At 44.6% G+C, this 24679-nt stretch overlaps 1 protein-coding gene and 1 pseudogene across 1 annotated transcript; one reads left to right on the plus strand and one right to left on the minus strand.

The window, feature by feature from the left end:
* The first annotated feature begins 268 nt into the window (after window positions 1–268).
* Window positions 269–754, plus strand: LOC123455539 (annotated as a pseudogene).
* On the minus strand, window positions 678–24196 carry Snrnp48 (small nuclear ribonucleoprotein U11/U12 subunit 48). The gene is made up of 9 exons (XM_004666153.2): window positions 24041–24196; window positions 20575–20688; window positions 20311–20371; window positions 19334–19408; window positions 12286–12474; window positions 11256–11377; window positions 4195–4283; window positions 3051–3215; window positions 678–1864 (listed from the first exon to the last, which is right to left on the minus strand). Exons 1-9 carry the CDS (start codon window positions 24194–24196, stop codon window positions 1816–1818), a joined length of 1020 nt encoding a protein of 339 aa, XP_004666210.1. The 3' UTR covers window positions 678–1815.
* Between the last annotated feature and the right edge of the window lie 483 nt (window positions 24197–24679).

Consider the following 24679-nt stretch of genomic DNA (forward strand, 5'->3'; position numbering starts at 1 on the left):
AGCTCAGTAAATAAACTGGGCAGCAATCAAGTGAGACACCCTACATGAATCTGGCCTTCATACAGGTGTATGTGTCCACACGTGCATGCGCGCACACACATACACACACCACCCTATGGTGGAAGAAAGCAGAGCACACACTGCGGTGTGAGATGCACGTGAATTCTGTAAATCATAACCCTAATCAACAGTAACAACAAGCAGATCTTATGGGCGCCCAGTGGGTAGGTGCGGCCTGCTGGGAGAAGCCGATGGTGTTCTACAAGCCATGGAGAGGGACTTGTATCTGCGTGGCTACGTAGGCCACAAAGGCGAATTCAGCCCCAGAACTCCTGGAGTTTGAGTTCCGTCCTGACGGGAAATTAAAATATGCCAACAATAAGCGATGAGAAACATGACAACATGATGAGCGGAGGCTTACACACGTAAAGCGTGGGGAGAACTAGAGAAGGCTGAGTGGGCCGGCAGGAGCTGGAAACCGTCACCGGAGATGAACATAGTCCTTTCACGACATCAAAAATCCGTTCCCTTATTGATGTTAATCAGTCCAAGAAAGCAGACAGTTTATGAGTATTTGTTACCCTGTCAAGATCTGAAGCATTTAGTCTTCAGTCTTACTGGATTACACTTGAAGATTAAACCAATCTACACTGAATATTGCTGTGGACATGAAGAGATGGAAGCAGTGGTTTTAAGTTACGACGACCAGGACATTTTTGTGTACTGGGGCACTTTTTTTATTAACAACGAATGATTGTCTTTAATAAATATGACAAATTTTTAAAAATGCAGATCTTTGGCTGCACCGAGAGCTAAGGGTACAGAAATGGTTGGGAAGGGTACAGGGGCCTGTGGGAGACAAGAGAATATTCTGTATCTTGTGGTGGTAGTTATGTAGGGGTATGAATTAATCAAAATTCAAGGCAGTGTGTACTTAAAATGGTTACATTTTAATATATGTGCATAGTACCTCAATAAAACAATCCATAGGACACAAAATGATAGCACATTCTAAATTATCAAGTAAAACATGAATATTTAAAATATATATATATATATATTTATGTATACACTGCATATTTTGGGCAAAGCTCAAGTTTCCTTTAATCACCCTCCCAAGCCTGACTTCCACCCTCATCTCTTACATCACTTGGGAGTCTGGAATGATTCTTCTGAAGTTTTACAAACTTGTTCACATACACTCAAAGGCAGGCATGTTGGCTCACACCTACAGTCTTGGTACCTGGGAGGCTACGGTAGGTGAACTTCAAGAGTGAGTTCAGGACAGCTTGGGCTAGAGGAGACTCTGTCCCCCCGCCTAGAAGGATATCATATAGACCCTTAGGAAATGCACAGTAGTGTTTTTTACACACAGAGCTATATATACACGTATCTTCCTACAACTACTAATTTTCCCTTAGCAGTACGTTTCTCAGATCTCCCCATGTCAATACTGTATTAACACGATCAAAGTTACTGCTTGTAACCTACCCTGAGACGACACCACAGTTCACTCAGCCAGGCCATTTCCCCTGTCCTAACCAGGGCAGTGGTAGAGTGACCTCTGGGGTGGGCTTAGTCACTGGCAGGTACAGTACGCATAACGTTCGTATCTCAAGTACTGACCTCGTAAGTCACTATTACCAAGCACCTCCTGCAATGTGCGGAAAACAAGGCTGCAGGGTAGCCGTGCCTCACGGGTTGATGTGCGAGTATTTACTGAAAAACCACGAGCAATGAACGAGCCGAGCCACACTCCCTACGCAAAGACGGTAATTAAAACACTGGTGCTTTGATTTCAGTCACCAGAACTATTTACATTTTTTCCTTTCTTCTTTTATGACTACGATGCCTTTCCCCATCCCTGAAATGAGAGATACAAAAAAAGAATTATAAATAATGGACTCTTTAATATTAGAACTTCAAAACATAATTCAGCAATGTACTTCCATCACACAGACATAAATCATGACAAATTAAAACATACACTCAGGACTGAACAATACTTTACTAAAAGTAAAAAGGGAAAGTCAAGTATTAAAACTAAGATTAGCTGAGCATGTAGTGCACGTCTTTAATCCCAGCACTCGGGAGGCAGAGGTAGGAGGATCACCGTGAGTTCGAGGCCATCCTGAGACTACAGAGTGAATTCCAGGTCAGCCTGAGCTAGAGCAAGACCCTACCTCAAAAACAACAACAACAACAACAAAAAGACCTAAGATTAACAAGCTGTAAGTAGGTGCTGGAGAGATGACTCAGCGGTCAAGGTGCCTGCCTGCAACATCTAATGACCTGGGTTCAACTTCCAGTACCCACATAAAGCCAGATACACAAAGTGGCATGGCACATGCACCTGGAGTCCACTTGCAGTGGCTAGAAGCCCTGGCTTGGGTCACTCTCTGAACCTAAAAAACTTTACCTGAAGAATCAGGATAAAAAACATGACAGAAAAATGGGGGGGGGGGTGTTATTTATGGAAGTTTTCCTTTGTAACAGAATTGTTTTATCCAGACATTACTGTCATGTCTTGGATAAGAAGCAGTACGTGATTTAATAAAAGAAACCAAGTTGAACGTGATGGTGCTGGCCTCTTATCCAGCTACTTCTGACTCTGAGGCATGACAACCACGAGGTTCAAGTTCAGGCCTGCTTTGGCTGTAGTGCAACTTACAAACCAAACGGGTAACTGAGTGACTCTGTCCAGTATAAAAACATAAAAAAGGACTGGACACAACTCGGAGCCACAGTACTGTCTCAGCACGCACGAGGCCGGGTCCAATCCCTAAAAGAATGAAGAGGAAGGAGACAGAGGCAAAAGCGATGGAGGCCCCCTCCTCCTCGGGCACAGATGGGGCGTGCGTGATGACCTGTGGTGAGCCGCGCCGCTCCCTTTCTGACCTTGCTGAAGGCCTCGGGCCTGCTAAGCACACAGACACTCCATCTCATATCTTCAGCCTCTTAGCCTCTTCTCACGATCTACTGTCTCTGCAACAAAAGAACCCACACTACATTTCAAGACTTAATGATGTATAACTCAGAGCCAGACTCACCTCTCTTTCCTTCTCCTCGACTCCAAGTTTTTATCCTTGTCTTTATTTCTTTTTCGTTTATGTGGGCTCCTGCTCCGATCCCTTCTGTGCCGTGAGCTCTGTGCATCCAAATGGCTTCCACCAGACTGTCGTGAATCTACTGAAACTGATCGCCTTTCTTCATTCCTGAAACCCAGAAGAAATTCTGAAGAGTTCCTCTGTGCTCTGGGCTCCATTACACACACAGGAACATCAACCTGAAGTAGTCTGTCACACTGGTCACAGAAAGTCTAAGTAAATATGCATAATTTTTACACTCAATAGAGGATAAGAAAACAGCTCCTACACAACAGGTTTTAATGGTGTTCCCAAGGTCGGGTCTCACTGTAGCCCAGGCTGATCCAGAATTTACTCTGTAGTCTCAGGCTGCCCTCCAACTCACAGAGATCCTCCTACCTCAGCCTCCTGAGTGCTGCTGGGATTAAAGGTCTGTGCCACCATGCCCAGAGTCCACTACTTAGCTGCTTCACGAGGGCTGCTGGTTGCCCTGTGAGTCCGGCAGTGTGACAGAAGGAGTCTGAGTAGAATTAATCCTGAGCACAGATGATAAGCAAGGAGCATTCTGATAAATGACACTTACCGAGAGTCTTGGAAACACAAAGATTTCACAATCACAGGTAATACATTAAAAAGATGCTATTTTAAGCCAGATATGGTGGCATATACCCATAATTTACTAGCACATGGGAGGCACGAGAAGGCGGATGGTGAGTGTGAGGCCAGCCTGGGATGCACAGTAAGAGTTTCTCAAAAACACACTTGGGGTTGGAGAGATGGCTTAGCAGTTAAGGCACTAGCCTTCAAAGCCAGAGTACCCAGGTTCAGTTCCCCAGTACCAACGTAAAGCCAGATGCACAAGGCGGAACATGCATCTGGAGTTCATCTGCAGCGGCTGGAGGATCTGGCTGCACCACCCGGCCTGGCACACCCATTCTGTCTCTTTCTCCACCTGCCTCTCTCTCTCAAATACACACACACTTGGATGGCATTCACAAGGCCCTGGGTTCCAATCCCCAGCGCCACAAAACTAAGCACACACAAAAAGCACATAAAAGCAAACACGACAGAAGTGAAGGGAGTATTTTCACCCATGCGGGCGACATACTTTCCTGCGTCGTCCTCTGCTCTGTCCCGCTCGTCCTGCCAATGCTCACTGAGCTCTTCCATATGTACTTTGATCACATCCCGAATCACCTTGGGAGAACAAGCAACAGACGTCACAGAAGAAAACTCTAAACTGCAAGACTGTGAGGGCAGAAAACCAGTGCTAATCAGCAGTCAGGACCACGCTAACAGCTACCAGTGACCTGCAAAGCGCAGGCATGTCAAAGCGCTGAAAGGCAACGGTCCAAGTGGAATATGAGGGGCACATGAAAGCCTTATCTCACCACAACGTGACCATGTGGGCAAACAACCCATTCTTAGGAAATATACACTACTTAGGGAAAGTCCACAGATGTAAGCACTTACATTTGAATAAATAATTCAAGAAAAAAGTTATACGCAGGTAAGAGATGGAAAATGACAAATGTGCAGGAAGAAAGAGAAGCTAGGCATGGCGGCTCATGCCTGCGATCCCAGTACTGAAGGGCTACGCAGAGAAGCCGTGTCGCGAGCTGACAGAACGGTAATGGGATGCCTGCGACATGAAAGCAGAACGGGAACCAGCAGAAAGGGAGCGGGGCAGCGACTAGGAACAAGGAGCAGTGGCACATGTTTACATGAAAGAGTGCGGGGAGGGACAGGGAGCGCAGCCGAGGAGCGGGGCAGCGACTAGGAACGAGGAGCAGTGGCACATGTTTACATGAAAGAGTGCGGGGAGGGACAGGGAGCGCAGCCGAGGAGCGGGGCAGCGACTAGGAACAAGGAGCAGTGGCACATGTTTACATGAAAGAGTGCGGGGAGGGACAGGGAGCGCAGCCGAGGAGCGGGGCAGCGACTAGGAACAAGGAGCAGTGGCACATGTTTACATGAAAGAGTGCGGGGAGCGACAGGGAGCGCAGCCGAGGAGCAGGGGCAGCGACTAGGAACAAGGAGCAGTGGCACGTGTTTACATGAAAGAATGCGGGGAGCGACAGGGAGCGCAGCCGAGGAGCAGGGGCAGCGACTAGGAACAAGGAGCAGTGGCACATGTTTACATGAAAGAGTGCGGGGAGCGACAGGGAGCGCAGCCGAGGAGCAGGGGCAGCGACTAGGAACAAGGAGCAGTGGCACGTGTTTACATGAAAGAGTGCGGGGAGCGACAGGGAGCGCAGCCGAGGAGCAGGGCAGCGACTAGGAACAAGGAGCAGTGGCACATGTTTACATGAAAGAATGCGGGGAGGGACAGGGAGCGCGCAGCCGAGGAGCGGGGCAGCGACTAGGAACAAGGAGCAGTGGCACATGTTTACATGAAAGAGTGCGGGGAGCGACAGGGAGCGCAGCCGAGGAGCAGGGGCAGCGACTAGGAACAAGGAGCAGTGGCACATGTTTACATGAAAGAGTGCGGGGAGCGACAGGGAGCGCAGCCGAGGAGCAGGGGCAGCGACTAGGAACAAGGAGCAGTGGCACATGTTTACATGAAAGAGTGCGGGGAGGGACAGGGAGCGCAGCCGAGGAGCAGGGCAGCGACTAGGAACAAGGAGCAGTGGCACATGTTTACATGAAAGAGTGCGGGGAGGGACAGGGAGCGCAGCCGAGGAGCGGGGCAGCGACTAGGAACAAGGAGCAGTGGCACATGTTTACATGAAAGAGTGCGGGGAGGGACAGGGAGCGCAGCCGAGGAGCGGGGCAGCGACTAGGAACGAGGAGCAGTGGCACATGTTTACATGAAAGAGTGCGGGGAGGGACAGGGAGCGCGCAGCCGAGGAGCGGGGCAGCGACTAGGAACAAGGAGCAGTGGCACATGTTTACATGAAAGAGTGCGGGGAGCGACAGGGAGCGCAGCCGAGGAGCAGGGGCAGCGACTAGGAACAAGGAGCAGTGGCACGTGTTTACATGAAAGAACGCGGGGAGGGACAGGGAGCGCAGCCGAGGAGCAGGGCAGCGACTAGGAACAAGGAGCAGTGGCACATGTTTACATGAAAGAGTGCGGGGAGGGACAGAGAGCGCAGCCGAGGAGCAGAGCACAGAGCACAGAACACGCACGACGCGGCCCCTGGCGCGGGTGTCCAGACTCTTCTGTATGGCGGTGACGTGTACAAGTAATTTTCACGCCTGTGACAAAGCAGGAGCCCTTAAGCTTACTTCACAGATGTTCCCAGAAAACACAAATCCCTAACAACACGGCCAGTCACAGGGAAGGCAAAGATAAAACTACAGCAGGGGCTGGAGAGGTGGCTTAGTGGTTAACCGCTTGCCTGTGAAGCCTAAGGACCCAGATTCGAGGCTCGGTTCCCCAGGTCCCACGTTAGCCAGATGTGCAAGGTAACGCAGGCATCTGGAGTTTGTTTGCAGAGGCTAGAGACCCTGGCACGCTCATTCTCTCTCCCTCTCTGTCGCTCTCAAATAAATAAGTAAAAATAAACAAAGAAAAATTAAGGAAAAAAAGCTACACCAGAAGCTGATCCCTCGCACTTAACCAGGACATGTTCTTGCAGTGTGGTAAACGGGGACAGTACCAGAGGGAGGCCCTGCAGGCCAGGGCTGAGCGCATTCCCCTACCTCAGAGAAACTTTCAATAGCCCCCAAATAAGAAAAAATAAATTTCAAAAAAGGGGGAAACTAATACTTTAAAAAGGGGAAGCCTCTGTGATTTCGTGACATCACACAGAAGCTAGTCCTAACTGACAGTGTCTGCAGAAGCCCTGAGCTCTGAGCCAACCTTGGGGTCTAAAGAACTCTTAAAACTTTTATCTACATTTTCTAATGTCTGTCATTCCACCTGGAAAGTCCCTATTCCCACTCCACCCCCACTCCCCTCACTGCATCACTCTCTTGAGAAAAGCCCAAGGCAGGCCATGGTCTGAGCCAGCAGGGGCATCAGCCACACACCCTCGTCAGAGTCCAGCTCCAGCACTTCTGTCCTCGAAGACTCCTCGGCAGCTCTCCGTGTGCGTGAAGTCCCAGAGCTTACCTAGCACAGGAGCCTCCTACAGCAATCTCCCTCAGCTACCAGCTCATCTTTTAAAAAGAATCACTTTCTCCTCACACACACTCTTTTTTAAAAAATTGAGATAGAAAGAGGCAGATACAGAGACATTGGGCACACCAAGGCCTCCAACTGCTGCAAACAAACACCAGACACATGGTCCACCTTATGCATCTGCCTTACGTGGGTACTGGGGAATCGAACTTGGGTCCTTTGGCTTTGCAGACAAGCGCCCTAACCACTAAGCCATCTCTCCAGTGCCTCACACACACTCTGAGTTCTCTTTATTTTAACACTTAATCCACTGTAAAGCCAGATGCACAAAACACAACATGCATCTGGAGTTCGTTTGCGATGGCAAGAGGCCCTGGTGTGCCTATGTCTCTCTCTCTCTCTCTCTCTCTATTCACTCTCTCAAGAAAGAAATAAATAAATAGATAGAGGCAATATTTTCTTTACAAAGAATAAATATGTGTAATCAGACCTAGCTTAAGAGATACGCTTGACTAAGGCAAAATAAAATACTTGACAAAATGAGGCCAGATTGTGAAAGGGTTTTTAAATTAGCAAAGAACTCAAGTAGAACAATTTGGGATCCAATGAAGAAATTGTAGAGCCTAGAAAAGTAATTTACATGTCAAAAAACTCATCAATTTCTACCCACCAAATAATATCCAAAAGTCTAGCTGTGCATCAAGTGACATCAAGACGTTTCTTGCCAGGCATGTGGTTTGTGTCTGTAATGCCAACACTTGGGAGACTGAGGAAAGAAGCACTGGGAGTGAAAGCCAGCCTGGTATTAAAGGGGAGACCTTGTTTTCTCCCTCTTTCTTTCTTTCTTTTTTTATAAGACATTTTTTCACTTGCTATTTAGTCACGTATGCAGAGACAGAGGCATACTTCTGGGCCAGTATACAGCCTGCCACACTCAGGATGTCAGCACCACATTTCATTTATTTATTTAATTTTTACTTTTTTGGTTTTTCAAGGTAGGGTCTCACTGTAGCTCAGGCTGACCTGGGATTTACTCTGTATTCTCAGCATGGCCTCAAACTCGCAGCAATCCTCCTACCTCTGCCTCCAGAGTGCTGGGATTCAATGCATGCACCACCATGCCTGGCCATATTTTATTTTTTAATTAGTTAATTAACTGAGAGAGAAAGAATCAGGCAGAGGGAGGGAGGGAGAGAACGGGCATGCCAGGGCTTCCCACCATTGCGAATGAACTCCAGACATACTTGCCACTTGTGGCATCTGGCTTTATGTGGGTCCTGAGGGATGGAACCCAGGACATCAGACTCTGCAAGCAAGTGTCTTTAACCACTGTGCCATCTCCCCAGCCCAGGCCTGCTGTAGGTGACGCAACAAGCCTGCAGCGACAACAGGGATGCCAAGGCCCGGTGACTGCTTCCTGGAAGCCTGTGCACCGGAGCCGGGAGCTCCTCATCTCAATCACCTGCTGCTCTCACTCCCTGTGCGCCAGAGGACGCTGGGAGCACAGACTCACTGACAGTCTGGACAAAGTAGGGATCCCTTAACGAGACCCCACCAATGGCCCAGGAAAGTGGGTCTTAAAATTTCACCTTTCTGGAGAGAAAAGAATTGGGTTTCCTTGAGCGTAAGATCCCCAACTGTGGTAGGTGAAGAGTAGAAGCCTTTGGCGACTTTTCTGTGGAGGGCAGCTTCAGCTCTGACCCTGCATGCTGGCCAAACACACTAAGTTTGCAAGAGAAAACAGATGACGGTGTGACACCCAAAGGAGGGGCACAAATGTCTCTTGAGAGGATCCCTCACTGGGTTTCAGCATAGGGTCACAGTGTCTAGAGAACACGTCATTTCCCACCACAATCTCCACAAAGGGTCACGAGATGATGGCTACAATACTGTCACCATGAGGGAAAGTGCCACATACTCCAACCAAGACAAGCCTCCAACACAAGAACGTTCCCATGACCCGAATCCTACTGAGAATGTTTAAAAATTAAACATACATGTTAAGTACATCACATCTGTGAGGTAGATTTCGTTGGCTGGTAACCTGATTTATGTCTGAGGTCTCACCTCAGTCTCAGCTATGTGCTATTACCCAGCTCTAGACCACACCCCTTAACACAATTACATCATTTATGAGGCTTTGTTTTCTAGCTGTATTGGGATACAACTGAAAAATAAAAATTATGCATATTCTTAAAAAGAGAAATGTCTATGTTTTCATGCATTATTTCTATGTAGTCTCAGGGTGGCCTCAAACTCACAGTGATCCTTCCACCTCTGCCTCCAAATTGCTGGCTCAATTCTCATGCATTATCTCAATTAATCTCATAACTTTGCAAGGTTCATACCATTATAAAAATGAAAAAAATACTTTTAAAAGTCTCAAATAACTTGTCTAATCACATGGCTAACAGAACTCAAGCCAGCTCTGCTTACTCTCTTACCCTGACCTGACAAAGCACTACTTCCTCAAAGGAGATAAAAAAAAATCTCATACCCTCTTTATGCAAAGGCAGTGCTTTGAAAAGCCTTTGTCTGGTAAAGAGCAGGTCTGAAAGTGAGGGAGTAAGTACAAATCAGGCATGGCAACCTTAAGGACAATCTTTCAGAAAACCTCTAAGGACATACAGCAGGCTTAGAAAACTATATGCAGGAGATTTTTATTCCAACAAAGTGCTTCAAAATAACGGAGAGAATCCAGGCCTGTTGTTTCTGGCCCCTAAATGCCCTGAGAGCTGCTGGAGAGCAACAGTTGCCACACGTACCTAAGCAGAAAATGCTGCCAGCTGAGGAAGGACACACCCGGGCTGGAGAATGGCTTAGAGGTTAAGGTGCGTACCCACAAAGCCTAAGGACCCAGGTTTGATTCCCAGTGCCCATGTAAGCCAGATGTACAAGGTGGCACATGCATTTGTTTGTGCATGCCCATTTTCTCTCTCTCTCTCTCTCAAATACATAAATAAAACATATTAAAAAGAAAAAGAGGGCTAGAGAAATGGCTTAGCGGTTAAAGCATTTGCCTGTGAAGCCTAAGGACTCAGGTTCAATTCCTCAGTACCAACATAAGCCAGATGCACAAGATGGAGCATGTGTCTGGAGCTCAGTTGCAGTGGCTAGAGGTCCTGGTATGCCCATTCTCTCTATATGTTTCTTGTTTGTTTTTTTCCCTCTCTCTCTCTCGAATATATATTTAAAAGCTGAAGATCCTTCAAACCAGAAAATGTGGACAAAACAATCTTTAAAAAAGTCATTTGGAAACTTACCTTTTTGGACAATGGCACACCCAAAAGCCACAGATTGTTACAAGAAAAATTTTCAGTGCCAGGGATGGGATACCTTCCGGGCACTGTTGGCCAGGGAGGTCCCTGATGCTCCAAAACATTACAGCCCATTGCCAGAAAGAATCCTTCTAATGTTTTTCATTACAGAAGAAGCGGTGACATGAATACTGCTCTCACAGTTAGCCTGAAAACCAGTTCCAGGGAGATGGTGACAGACACTGTGGTCACTCTCTCCTCAGCAAGACAGCGATCCCAGGCTGGAGACATGGCTGAGAGTAAGGTGCTTGCCTACGAAGTGCAGCAGTGCAGATCTGATTCCCCAGGGCCCATGTGAAGCCGAATGCACAAAGTGGCACCTGCACCTGGAGCCCGTTTGCAGTAGTTGAAGGCCCTGGCACGCTCATATTCATTCTCTCTCTCTCTCTCTGCTTGCAAATAAGTAAATAAAAATGTAACAAGATAAAAAATAAAGACATGAAAATGGAAAGACAGAAATAAAACAAGAGATCCAGAGGCTACAGAGAAAGCAACACTAAATCAGCTCTCTATCTTGACGCACAAAGGCACAGAAAGAGCAAAGCAGAAGAGGAGCAGGAGGATGCTGGTTAAGAGGCTCCGCGTGGCTGGTCATAGCCTGAGGCACCACGCACGACCCCCACCCCCAGACTCACTGACTCTGCATGGTCCCCACAATGAACACCAATAACCCTACTGAGGAAGAGCCTCTGCAGAATTGGGGCGAGGAGGAGGAGATAAAAGAGTACAACCTTCTTATCAAAAATTAATTTAAAAAAAAGCTTTCCAGAATAAAGTAAAAGTTACCTCAGTATATGACTTCTTGGTTATGTGAACATTCTTAGCTCTGTAGGACTGGCGTCTCCTTTTATAATCTCTCACTTCTGCAAGGATTTCTAGATATGATTTTGGACTTTTTCGGCTATTATCTAATGAAAGAATAAAATTATTATATCCTTAGAAGCTGTTAAATTGTCAAAAATTAGCAGGTAACGAGGAGCAATTGTGACTAAAATATATTACATATGCATAATACTGTCCCAAAACAAATTTGAAAAGAAGAATTAGCACAAAGGAATCACCCTGTATTTCAATGTTTCAAAGCAGCACATCAAACATACAAAAAATTCTACATTGTATATGCATGCAGAGAGAGACTGGTTTTGTTGTTGTGTTGTTTTGTTTTTGTTTTTTGGTTTTTTTTTGGTTTTTCAAGGCAGAGTCTTGCTCTAGCTCAGGCTGACCTGCAATTCACTCTAGCCTCAGGGTGGCCTCGAACTCATGGCGATCCTTTGGGACTTATCTGTTGACCCATTCTGGGACACAGACAGATGGGTGTTGGACACCACTACTGTGATGCAGCCATTAAAAATGATAAAAATATTGGTTCTTCCCAGGGATAATTCTCTTTTTGTTGTTTGTTTGTTTTGTTTTTCGAGGTAGAGTCTCGCTCTAGTCCAGGCTGACCTGGAATTCACTGTGTATTCTCAGGGTGGCCTCAAACTCACGGTGATCCTCCTACTCTGCCTCCTGAGTGCTGGGATTAAAGGCGTGCGCCACCACACCCATTTTATATGGACTGTTTCACATCATCCCTTTTCTCTAGTCATTGGATGAACACTGGTGTGTTTGGGTCTATAGTCTAAAGTCAAGTAGTGTTCTTACAAAAGGAAGCTACACTTAATGCAGAAGCCAGAGAGTAAAGGCTTGTCTATGCCAATACTGGGGGCTGCAAAAGCGCCCTGCGCAACTCCAGGGACATGAGAACCATCACTGCTAACGCTCAGGAGAAGAGATGGCAACAGGGAGCAGTGGAAGTGCGGCGCTTGCCTCCCACCTTTGTTGACTTTGGCAGCCAAGTCTACAAAGAGATCACTGTCATTTTCAATGACCTGGGAACCAGAGCGCCTTTTCTTCGTCTCCTCAATGACAAAATCATAAAGGGCAAGACGATCCGCTTGGGTGAGGTCACAGACACACTGTTTGTGATTCAGAGGAACCTCGACAGGCACTGAAGAATACATTCCTATTTCAGAAATAAAACCACAAGAACAAATAATGAATGGCACTCTGACTTATAATCTACTACTTATCATTAAACATGTACTTAACCATGCACAGCCTATTGTCTACACAGTAACCCCTAAACATGCACACACACCTGAGTGGGAAATGGTCAACAACGACGCTTCAGTGCATCATGGGAGTCTGCTAGTCTAACAGTAAGCCAGATTCCAAGAAGGCAGACAAGAATCGTGGTAAGAAACAAATTCCTCCTAAGAAAAACTCTTTTCTTCTTTTGTGATGAGGTCTTGCTACATTGCCAGGTTTGGCTCAGACTCCTGGACTCCAGGGAGCCTCTCTGGTACCAGAATTACAGGAACACACCTCAGCACCAGGCTGAAAAGGCCTCTGTGCAGTCAGTTGTTTTGGGCTTCTACTCTAGTGCAGGCTGACCTGACACTTACCCCAAAGTGCCTCGAGCTCATGACAAGCTCCTCACTTGTCCTTCCCTGTGCTGGGGTAAAGGAATACACCACCACACCTAGCTCTGTACTTTTTCTTTTTTGAAGACTATCCATAAAAGCTGAAAAGAAATTTTGATAGGTAATATATACTATAGTCCTTCTGAAAACAAATTATGGGAATATGAAAAATAAGTTAAAAATATTTTTATTTTGAGACATAGCACTAGATGTTCAATAATTAAAATCAATTGTGCAATGACCTAGAACAAAGGAGCAAAAAATTAATTCAAGCAGGCATGGTGGGGCACACGAGCAAGCCCAGCATGGGAGACAGAAGGCCCCCCACAAGCCCCACCTGGGCTTCACAGTGGACTCTCAAAAAGTGATGACATCAATTATTAAAAATTAAAAATTTTAAAGCCGGGCGTGGTGGCGCACGCCTTTAATCCCAGCACTCGGGAGGCAGAGGTAGGAGGATCGCCATGAGTTCGAGGCCACCCTGAGACTACAGAGTTAATTCCAGGTCAGCCTGGACCAGAGTGAGACCCTACCTTGAAAAACCAAAAAAAAAAAAAAAAATTTTGCTGGGCGTGGTGGTGCACGCCTTTAATCCCAGCACTCGGGGCTGCAGAGGTAGGGGGACTGCAGTGAGTTCAAGGCCACCCTGAGATTGCATAGTGAATTCCAGGTCAGCCTGAGCTCATGAGACTCTACCTCGAAAAACAAAAAAAAAAAAAAAAAAAAAAAATTAAAAATTTTAGAAGAAATCTCAAAATTAAAAATTCTAGTAGGAGAAATCTCAAATAGCCTCAAACTAGAGGAAGACAGATTACATTAAATCTAAATTTATCTTAATTTTCTAAAAAGGAAGCATACTGGCTTAACCAAATGAACTACAAAAAAGATAATGGCATGGCCCCTAGTAGTCACAGAACTTTCTAAATCCTGCTCACTAATGAAACAAAGCAAATACATACAATACCTTGATAGGATGTACTAAAACAATGAAGAAAATTTTTGTTTTGAGATTCAAATGTTCGCAAAGAAATATAATGACTGTAACTGTAAATAAAGCAATTTTAAACAATTCCTTCTAGTGCAAACACAAAACATGAATTACAGAAAGAATCCTTCTAATGGTTACTACGTTAGCAACTCTGGTTCAAAGAAAAGTGAACAATCATTAGCTTTCCCAGTCAAAGGGCTCCGAGAGTGGGCTGAACGCGCTCCCCTGTCAGTTTCACTCGAACGCTAGGAGGCACAATGGAAAGGTCTTTTATGTAGCCAAGGGTTAAGACATTTAATTTTACAACATAAAATTAGCTTTGATAGGCTCTCATGAACATAGGCTATAAAAATCTGGGGAAAAATATAAAACGTAGGAAGCAGTAATAAATCAAACTCCTTATAAACCTTTGCCTGTTATCTTTAAACAAAGACATGTTTCCTCCTCAAAAGTATTTTGGGGTTTTCTTGATTAATTTATCTTAAAGTTGAAGAGTAATATTTAGAACTTCTTAAAACTCAACTGAAACTCCAAATCAAGACTTGAATATTTCGACAGCTATTACAATGAAAAAGTTGAGAGGCTTGAAAGATACTTTTAAAAGGATATCATTTACAAAAAAAGGATACCGCTTATCTTTAAATAAGGAGAACATTCAGGTTCCTAATTCCTCTTTATACTCACCCCAATTACTGAAAAAGAAAAAGTACAGAAAAAGTTAACCAACAAACTGCAACAGATATTTCATGACAGATTTTTGACAAAAGGATATTTACATAAGCTTACGTTTATATAAGAATAAAATTTCAAAATGCAAAGTTTCTATAATGGTTTACTGCTGTAATTCTGTGTCTTTCTTTTTTACATGTTTTCAAATTGTGGCACGACATAGTAACATGAGACTCATCCATTTTTAGAAACCACCTATAATTACATAGCTCCGAGGCATCACTGTGCAACGATCACCTCTGTCCAGGCCAGAACATTCAGAATGGTGAGCCCAAACTCCACTTCCAGTCCTCATGCTTCCCTGCCGCTCACCTGCACCACCACCAAGTACCTCACACAGGAAACACAGTTTGTACGTGTAAAGGAACACACTCAGGAATTTATAGAAAATCTAAACAGACACAATCCCTAACATTATCGGTAAAGAAATGAAGGCTCATGAAGTAATAAGACTTGCTCAGAGTCTCACAAGTAGAGCTAGTCTAAAGCCATTCTGACCTGGCTCTGTAAAGCTCTTTTGGTTTTGTTTTGTTTTTCTGAGGTAGGGTCTCACTCAAGCCCAGGCTGACCTAGAACTCACTATATATTCTCAGCATGGCCTCGAACTCACGGGGATCCTCCTACCTCTGCCTCCCGAATGCTGGGATTAAAGGCGTGTGCTAACACGTCCAGCTTAAAGCTCTTTTTATAACATACTGATATGCCAAATCATGGCCATATCTCAGATATACTTAATAAAATTTAAGTTCACAACTTTAACTACTGATTAAGACTGAAATTGACAACTAGTTTATAAAATTAGCCACAATAAGTGCTAGAGAGATGGCTCAGTGATTAAAGGCATTTGCATGCAAAGCTCAATGGCTTGGGTTCAACTTCCCAGTATACATGTAAAACCAGATACACAAAGTGGTTCATATTGGCTAGAGTTCATATGCAGTGGCAGGAGGCCCTGGCATGCCCATTCATTCGTTTTCTCCCTCTCTCCTCTCTCTTTTTCTCAAATAAATATTTTTTTTTAAATAGACAAAATGGGCTGGAGAGATGGCTTAGCATAAGGCATTTGCCTGCAAAGCCTAAGGACCCAAGTTCTATTCCCCAGTATCCATGTAAGCCAAATGCACAAGGTGTGCATGTGTCTGGAATTCATTTGCAGGGGATACAGACCCTGGTGTGCCCATATTCTCTCCCTCTCTCTCTAAAATAAGTAAATAAAATATTTTTAAATAGATAAAATATAATTAGCCACAATAACTATCAGAGCAAATTATCTACATTTAATAGCTATTCCAGCTTGCATAAGAGATTCAAGATTCAGTACAGAGTTTAGTCCTGATATAAATGACAAAATGAAAATATAAATTCAACCTTGTCAACAAACTTCCAGTTTAGTGTACATTCGACTATGCATTAGAAGGGGAATTCATATTGTTTCATGTTAGTCTTTCTCCCTTCAAGGCAAATAAATCAGTAAGAAAATATTTAAAGAGGTTCCTGTCTTAAGGTCTCAGTCTTGAAAATATCTAAGATGTGGGCGACAAAAATAATTTCTATTGAGAACTTGCTAAGCTCTACATGGGATATAAAAGTTTCAAAAAGAGGGTTGCAGATCACATAAAAGTTATTCCAAACAATTAAAAAAGCCCAACTAATTCTTTGTTTTTGTAATAAAAAAACCCAATGCCTAAATTTTATATAGTCATATAAAGTTATAAGCTTGTAACATTTTAAATCACTTATGTATATGAAACTTTTGCAGCCAGGCGTGGGGGCGCCAGTCTTCAACTGCTGGGAGTTTCAGGCCAGCCTGAGACTACACAGTAAATTCCACGTCAGCCTGCGATAGAGCGAGCCCCCACTTCAAAAAACCAAAAGAAAAAAGGACTCTTGCCCATTTCATACTAATACTGCTTTCTGGGTTGTGATTTTTACTTAGATACCCACTCAGTTAAGCATCTGCCACTCTTGTTCTTCTAACTTCCTCAGGTAAGAAACAAACCCTGAGTCATCTTTCACACACGGACAGAGGTAGGCTCACTTCTCGGGCTCACAGCTATAGCAGTGAGCAGCACTGACAGGCAGCAGGAGGCCCCCCTGGCATAGCGAGGGCATGGGGACCTGTGGCACAGTGCATTTCTAACTAAACACAACTCGTTCAGAATTTGTACCACGATTCGGGAGTCAGACTTGGACCCAGCTTTGCTGTTATCTAGCACAGGTGAGTGAGTCACCTCCCTTTTGTGTGCTTGTTTCTTTACCTAATACAGAAGGAAACACTTCTCCAAATTATTTTAAGTTTGTTGTGAAAGAGAAATGAAAATCATGAAAGAGCACTGAAAAAAAGAACATTTAAAGAAATACTCTTGGGCTCAAGAGATAGCTTAATGGTTAAAGCACTTGCCTGCAAAGTCAAAGGACCCAGGTTCAATTCCCAAGGACCCATAAGCCAGATGCACAAGATGGTGCATGCATCTGGAGCTCATTTGAACTATCTGCCAGCTCCTCTCAAATAAGTAAACAAAATAAATATTTTATTTCATAGCTAGATGTGGCAGCTCACATCTGTAATCCTAGCACTCAGGAGACTGAGGCAGGAGGGTCACCAGTTTGAGAGCATCTTGCAGGCTATATAATGAGACCCTGTCTCAAAAGCAACCACAGTGAAGACTTTCAGAGCAGACACCAGAACAGAACCGCTTCCATCTGTGAAACGTAGACAATGGACTAAATGATCTCCAAGAACTTTCAACTCTGAAATTCCACAATCTACTGAACTAGCGAAGAGTCAAATAAAGTCTTTTAAGATAAGTTAATGCCTTCAGATAAACAAAACCTTGATTAAAAAAATTAGTTTAATGCCGGGCGTGGTGGCTCACGCCTTTAATCCCAGCACTCGGGAGGCAGAGGTAGGAGGATCGCCATGAGTTCAAGGCCACCCTGAGACTACAGAGTTAATTCCAGGTCAGCCTGGACCATAGAGAGACCCTACCTCGGAAAAAAAAAAAAAAAAAAAAAATTAACAGAACAGGGATGATGAGTAGAAACAATAACAGAGGACAAAATCTTAATAACCTGCACAAGTCACACATCTTCTGCCAAGGAAAAAAAAATTAAAAACTGAAATTAAGCTGATAAATACAAAACTGAAAACTCTGAAATGAGAAATGTAAATAAATTTATTTCTAGCTTTTGAAAGTAACAAATGTAATACATATAGGCCAAGGGCGAGATGCCCGTCCTTCTAACGCCAGGGCGCAGCTCAAGGCCGAGATGCCCGTCCTTCTAAAGCCAGAGCCAGGGCGCAGCTCAAGGCTGAGACGCCCGTCCTTCTAAAGCCAGGGCGCAGCTCAAGTATAAGATGTCCAGATACTGGCTTCTTAGAACACTGTTAGAAAAAAAAACCCTGAATATCAAAACAATGGAAAAACAATCCTAACTACAACTTGCAAAGGGTAAGAAAAGGTACACTGCCCACAGAAAGCTGCCTACAGCAGCCTCAAAACAGACAACTCAGAAACCCTGCTAAAAAAGAGCCAGTCAAGCTCTGGCTCAATGCCAATCCAGGTTCAGAACTCCAATCTTGATTAACTTACTTCCTTCTGTCTGATGGGCTTTCTTCTCACTGCCCAAAAGTCTAATGTTTAAAATTTATCCCAGTTTCTGTCAGAGTTGCAGGGAGAAACTCTTTAGACTACTCCTAGGCTAAGCATAAGAAGCCACAAATCCTCTAAAGTTACATGTCAAATACTGTGTTTTTAAAAAATATTTTATTTATTTATTTGAGAGATAGGAGGGGGAATGAGCATACCAGGGCTTCCAGCCAGTGCAAACAAACTCCAGACCCAAGTGCCATCTTCTGCATCTGGCTTTACATGGGTACTGGGTAATTAAAGCTGGGGCCTTTGGCTTTGCTGGTAAGTGCCTTAACTGCTAAGCCATCTCTCCATCCCAAATGCTGTGTTTTTTGCTCCCCCCCCACACCATGAGGCATTCATTATATCAAAGGAGTCAGACTAATCTCTTTTAGCCTTTTTCCCTCCACATTATATTTCAACATTAAATTCTCAAGAAAGGAACTCCTGGACTGAAGAGATGGCTTACTGATTCAGGCACTTGACTGCAAAGCCAAAGAATGCAGGTTTTGATTCTCTAGGACCCACATAAGCCAGATGCACAATGTGGTGCATGTATCTGGAGTTTGTTTGCAGCAGCTGAAGGCCCTGATGCACCCATTCTCTATCTGCCTCTCTCTCATATAAACAATTAACAAATAGAAAAGAAAAAAGAAAGAATCTCCCAGGGTAAGGCAGATTCAACTTCATCACCTCCCAAGACACTGTCACCAAATTCAGTTATTCATTTAAAAAAGTACATGTTATATACATTTATATACAGACATAACATTATCTACAAGGCAGTCTCATCTTTTAGATAATTCCAAAACCTGCACCCCTAGTTAAGACACTGTCTGAGTGAGACTCTCATTTACTTGAGTAGGAAATATCTAACAAATGAAGCTAAAACAAAGCAAAGTAGCCCAATGTTAAATGTAAATCTCATCCTTTCCCAGGTAACTGTCTTCATTAAGTGTTGTCTTAAAGAAAAAAAGTTACATTAGTAACATGTGCTTGCGAAAAAAAGACGTTTGTTCATCAGCTAGCTCAATCTACAGTGTTACTTACTTTGATTGTAACAATCACCATCTTTTCCAGCTGCAGTTCTAGCTTGCTGAATTATCTGGAATTGTAAATCCTTATCTGGTTAAAAAAAAAATTCAAAACAGATCTATTATGAACCATTAGTGTTCAAACTCAGATGATTAATGTTTTCCAAACCAAGCTCTCTCTGAGCACACTGACAGAGAGAGGATGCAACCACGACACTGTCTGTATAGTCTGGACAGAGAATTCTTCCACATCTAGCCACAGCCCAGACAGGGGTCAAGTTTCAAACAGTTCATATAGTAAGGCAAGCAGGATTAGAAGGTGCACATTTTAGTGACCAACAGCAGCTATCGTTTCTAGGTGTCAAGCCTCTTCTAAGTATATTAGATGCATCATTAAGTTCAAGGCCTCCTGAGCTACAAAGTGAATGAGTTCAAAGCCAGCCCAGGGAACTCAGCCAGACAGTTTCAACATAAGGGCTGAGGGTCCAGTGGTAGAAGATACAGCTTGCCTGGCATGTGAGAGGCTCTAGGTTCAGTCCCCAGTACCACAAAAGAAACACTAAGAAAGAAAGAAATGTAGGCAACAAATGGGTTAATGTCCTACTAAAAGTCACTCAGCGATTAGTGACAAGGCCAGGAGCTGTATCAGGGCCAGTGTTTCTAGAGTTCAAGACTCTGACCATGTGCTGCGAAGGCCTGGAGCACACTTCCACCCTTGCAATTATCTTCAGCCTGGTCTATGGTCTGATTTATTACAACCAAGAAGCCAGCCATTGTCCCACTGTACAAAGTTCTGCAGGGCTTTCACTCCCTGTTAACAAGCATGGCCCTGCCTTTATATAATGTGAACTAGTTTCTGTATATTAATTAATCCTATACCCTCTTATGGTCCCCTGTGATCATAAGTATGCTTATAAAATCCATTCTTTTGATAATCTAAAAATGAAAGGCCAGTATCTACACTATTTTTCAATTGTAATCTAATATACTTACCCAAAGTAATTGAAGGAACCTTCACATTCTCATAGAAAAACTCAGGATTACACATTTCATTCTAAACAGTAAAAATAAACAAAGATGGTCATTAGGGTTAGATAACTGGCTATTTCAAGACTTGACATTATCTTACAATAACTTGTGAAATTAGGTAACATGCTTTCTAATCTACAAGGGCTATTACTATTTGTCAGAAAAGCCCCAATGTACCTTCCAAATACTGTGACCTCATGAGTCATGTAACCTACATAATAATGGTACCTCTTCCTCTGCGGTACAGCCCAGTTTCCTCAGTCTACAAGACTCCATGTGCTTTGCTAAAGATGACTTAGGCATGTGATGGTGGGAGTCATAAGGGCATATGACAATTTCATCCTAAGAAAAGAGCAAACAAGAAAACACATACAATATTTAAGAAGAATTATACCATTAGGTGTTTACTAATTGGTTAAGAGGCTCTAACTGGTACCTCACCTTCCGCAGGCCTCCCTCAACTCCTCTGTGAGGTAAAGAATGACTCGATCCCCCTACAGCCTGTGTGCTTGTTGAGCAGTCTCACATCAAATGACCTGATGGCCTCACCCACAGCCGCTCCTCACTGACGCCAGTCATTACATCACTAGCAGCCTTCCTGCTACCAAAACCGAAGGACAGGTCATATGCAATACTTGAGCTTCTGAGGCCATAATCTACTTTCCATTCCTGGAATTCGGCCACACTGTTCTTTCCTGTTGTTGTGTTTTACTGAGACAGCCCGAGACACTTCTGTTCTCTCTCCCTTTGGCTTCCATTTGGTCTCCTGCAAAAACCTGCCTTCCCTCTCTACTTGCCCCCCCAAAATGCTGCCTTTCCTCTCTACTTGCCCCTCTAAAGTGCTGCAGGTCAGCAATCTCTTGCCATTTGATAGCAGATCTGTAGGTTCTCACTATACAGTGGCAACTCCCCAAAACTAACTTAGACCTTGCTTTTCTTGCAAATGCCTTATACTAAAAACACTAAAAAAGTAAACATAACTGAAAATGAATTCAAAATATTCATGGTCTCCTAATACCCAATGTGTTTCCCCTCCTTCCTATTTCAGGGAAAGGTCCCACCTGCTCGAGCAAGAAACTGCCTCTTCCCTGGTCACCCAGATTCACCGAGTCCTGCCAATTTTACTCCGGCCCATCTCTGAAATCCTCCACATCTCGATCCCCACCAGCACTTCTCCAGTTCAGGATCACCCTCTCTGTCCTGATTACAACCGCCATCTCCTAACTGCCCTCTAACTGTGCTCCAAAGTCTGTTGCGCACCATGCCCTTCCCAATGCAGCTACTTTGAATGCCCAGCCTTGCAACTTACTATGTGAAACTGGGCAAGATAATTAACCTTTCCTTGATTTTTCTCGTCTAGAAAATGAACACAGTAGATTCATCTCACAAAGATATTGTGGAGACTGTGTAAGCATAAATATGTAAGCTTATATACATTATTTGAGCAAGGCCTGCTAAAAAACAAGTGTTCAATGAACATAGGGCACTATTTATCAAAATACAAAAATGATGGCACACGCCTTTAATCCCAGCACTTGGGAGGCAGACGTAGGAGGAGCGCCATGAGTTCGAGGCCACCCTAAGACTACACTGTGAATTCCAGGTCAGCCTAAGCTAGAGAGAGACCCTACCTCAAAAAACAAGTGACTTTTGATAGGCCCTGGCTTAAAATATGTCTATGCTTCCCCTTGGTTAAAAAAAAAAAAAAGAAAAATCAAGGGCTAGAAAGATGGCTTAGCAGTTGCCTGCAAAACCAAAGGACTCAAAAGGATTCCCCAGTATCCATGTAAAGGCAGAGGCACAAGGTGGTACATGAATCTGGAGTTTATTTGCAGTGGCTGGAGGCCCTGGCTTGCCTATGCGCTCGCTCGCTCACGCTCGTGTGCTTCTCTCTCTCTCTCTCAAATAAATAAAAATAAATTTTAAAAATTATCTAAAATTCTGGATCTGGCCACCACTACCTCCCACCCTCACTCCCCTCTACGCCCCCACCTACACTCTAGCTAAGTGGACACTCAACTATTGAGGTCCTGACCTGGCCTGGATTCATGTGTGTGGTCATGCTTCTCCTAGCTACTTCTACCCATTTTATTAGCTTAGAATAATTTTCCAGGGGCTTAAATGTGTAATAACCTATACTACCACAATACCAGCACAACCACCTGGGCTTACACCAGCATACACAAATGTAAGAGTTGCAATTTCTCAGCATTCCCTGCTCACTACCAGCAGATGAAGACAGAAACTGTCACTAATGTTTGCTAACCAGCATTTTCAGTATTAAAAACACCACAGGAAATGGCAGATTCATTAACTCTCTGAACTCCTTTTATTCTAGAAACTTATGCATGTCTAAATGACAGGATTCTTAAACCAGTCACATTGTCGGGTATCAGATTCAGGACACAGTGTCAGGATATGGATTTCACAAAGGAGTTTTACACAGTGACTCAACTATCAGGAGCCAGAAGGCCTACGTTCAAATCCTTACTGCCATTTAGTAGGAGCAGTAGAATCTTGGGGAAATCACCACCTCCCCAAGTGTCTCCGCATCAGCAAAATGTTGCCATCAGCTCCTGCCTCACTGGACGATTTAAGTTTTAAATGAAGCTATGTTTACTAGGGGCGTACAAAGTGCTATTCAAGTACTGATATGAGGAATTTTACTGCCATGCACACTAAGTCTTGGTAAGCCCACTCAATGGCCTGGAAAATTCATAAAATAATCTAATATGTAGCTCAAATTCCCCCTAACTGTCCCCCAAATTCTTTTTAGCAGCAGTTTTATGATACTTTATTTATTTGCAAGCAGAGAGAGAAAACAAGAACGAATGGGCAACCCAGGGTCTCCTGACACTGCCATCAAACTCCACTTTGTGCATCTGGTGTTACATAGATGCAGGGGAACTGAACCTGAACCGTTAGGCTTTACAAGCAAGGCCCTTTAACCGCTGAGCCATCTCTCCAGACCCCAGTTTTATATTTTTGTAACTCAAAACCTATCACTGTTAATTCACTCTTCAAATACCCCTTTGAAAAAACTGAAGATTTAAAAAAAAAATACTGCGATTTTAATACAATGGCAAATAGCTTAAATATAAATCAAATATATTTTACAAGACTGGCGCCTTAGTACTTGGCCACCACGCTTGGGAAATCAAATATATTCTAAATATTTTCAGGGAATTTTAAACCTTGGTGAAGTTATTCCAGCAGAGTAAATACAAACTTAGGCCACAATGGAGTACACCCCTTCGTCCTACATGCATCATGCACGCGAATAACACGTGCGAATATATGTGTTATTTATTTATTTATTTGAGAGAGAAGCAGATAGAATGGGCGCCCAAGGCCTCCAGCCACAGCAAACGAACTCTGGACTCAGGCGCCACCCTGAGCATCTGGCTCTACGTGGGTCCTGGGGAGTCGAACCTGGGTCCTTTGGCTTCGCAGGCAAGCGCCTTAACTGCTAAGCCACCTCTCCAGCCCCAATATATTTTTGCCGGCAATGAATTCCATCGCCCAGCCGACTTGCCACAGACCATCGTCAGAAACGTGCAGGTTTAAGGGAGCGGGAGGAGAGCAGGCGGGCCCCGGGCTCTCCGGAAGTGGGATCCAAAGCAAATGAGGAGTCCCGGCGACAGGTGACCAGGAGGACCGCCCTCTGGCCGCAGCCTCCCCGCCCCTCGCTCACCTCGGCCGCCGCCTCTGGCCCGGGGTCCAGCTGGTCCAGGCTCCAGCCCAGGGACGCCGTCACCTCCTCCAGCGTGCGGCAGCAGCTCTCCACGAACTCGCCCAGCTCCGCCCGCAGCCGCCGCCGCTCCTCCACGGGCGGAGGCCCGGCTTCCATGGCCGCAGCGCTTGTTCCGGAAGCCGCCCGACTGCCGGCCGCGCGCACGCGCACGCGCGGGCCTCTGGGAGGCGGGGCGGGGCCACGCCGCCACGTGACCGCGACAGCCTATGGGAAGAGCCGCGGGGGGTGGCGGGAGTTGTAGTTTTGAAAGGTGTTTTCCAGCATCCGGCAAACCTTCGCAGGTCTGTGCGCTTCCCCTTGCTCTTTCCTGTGCGACCCTCCTTTTCCCTCCTTAGAAAAGACTTCTCAGTGACTGAGACATTTGGATAATAACACAAAAAGTGTTGGCATAGCTTTGTTCCAGCTCGTTAGCATTTTGCTACTTTTAATCATTGTTGTATTCACATATACAGCTCCCCACACGTTTGCTGAATTCTTTCAAAGTTACAGTCTTTTTTGTTGGCTTGCTTTTTGTTGTTGTTGTTGTTTTGAGGTAGGGTCTCACTCTAACCCAGGTGACCTGAAATTCACTACGTAGTC

Source organism: Jaculus jaculus, chromosome 17 (genome assembly GCF_020740685.1).
Source record: "Jaculus jaculus isolate mJacJac1 chromosome 17, mJacJac1.mat.Y.cur, whole genome shotgun sequence".
In the NCBI taxonomy this organism is placed as follows: Eukaryota; Metazoa; Chordata; class Mammalia; order Rodentia; family Dipodidae; genus Jaculus; species Jaculus jaculus.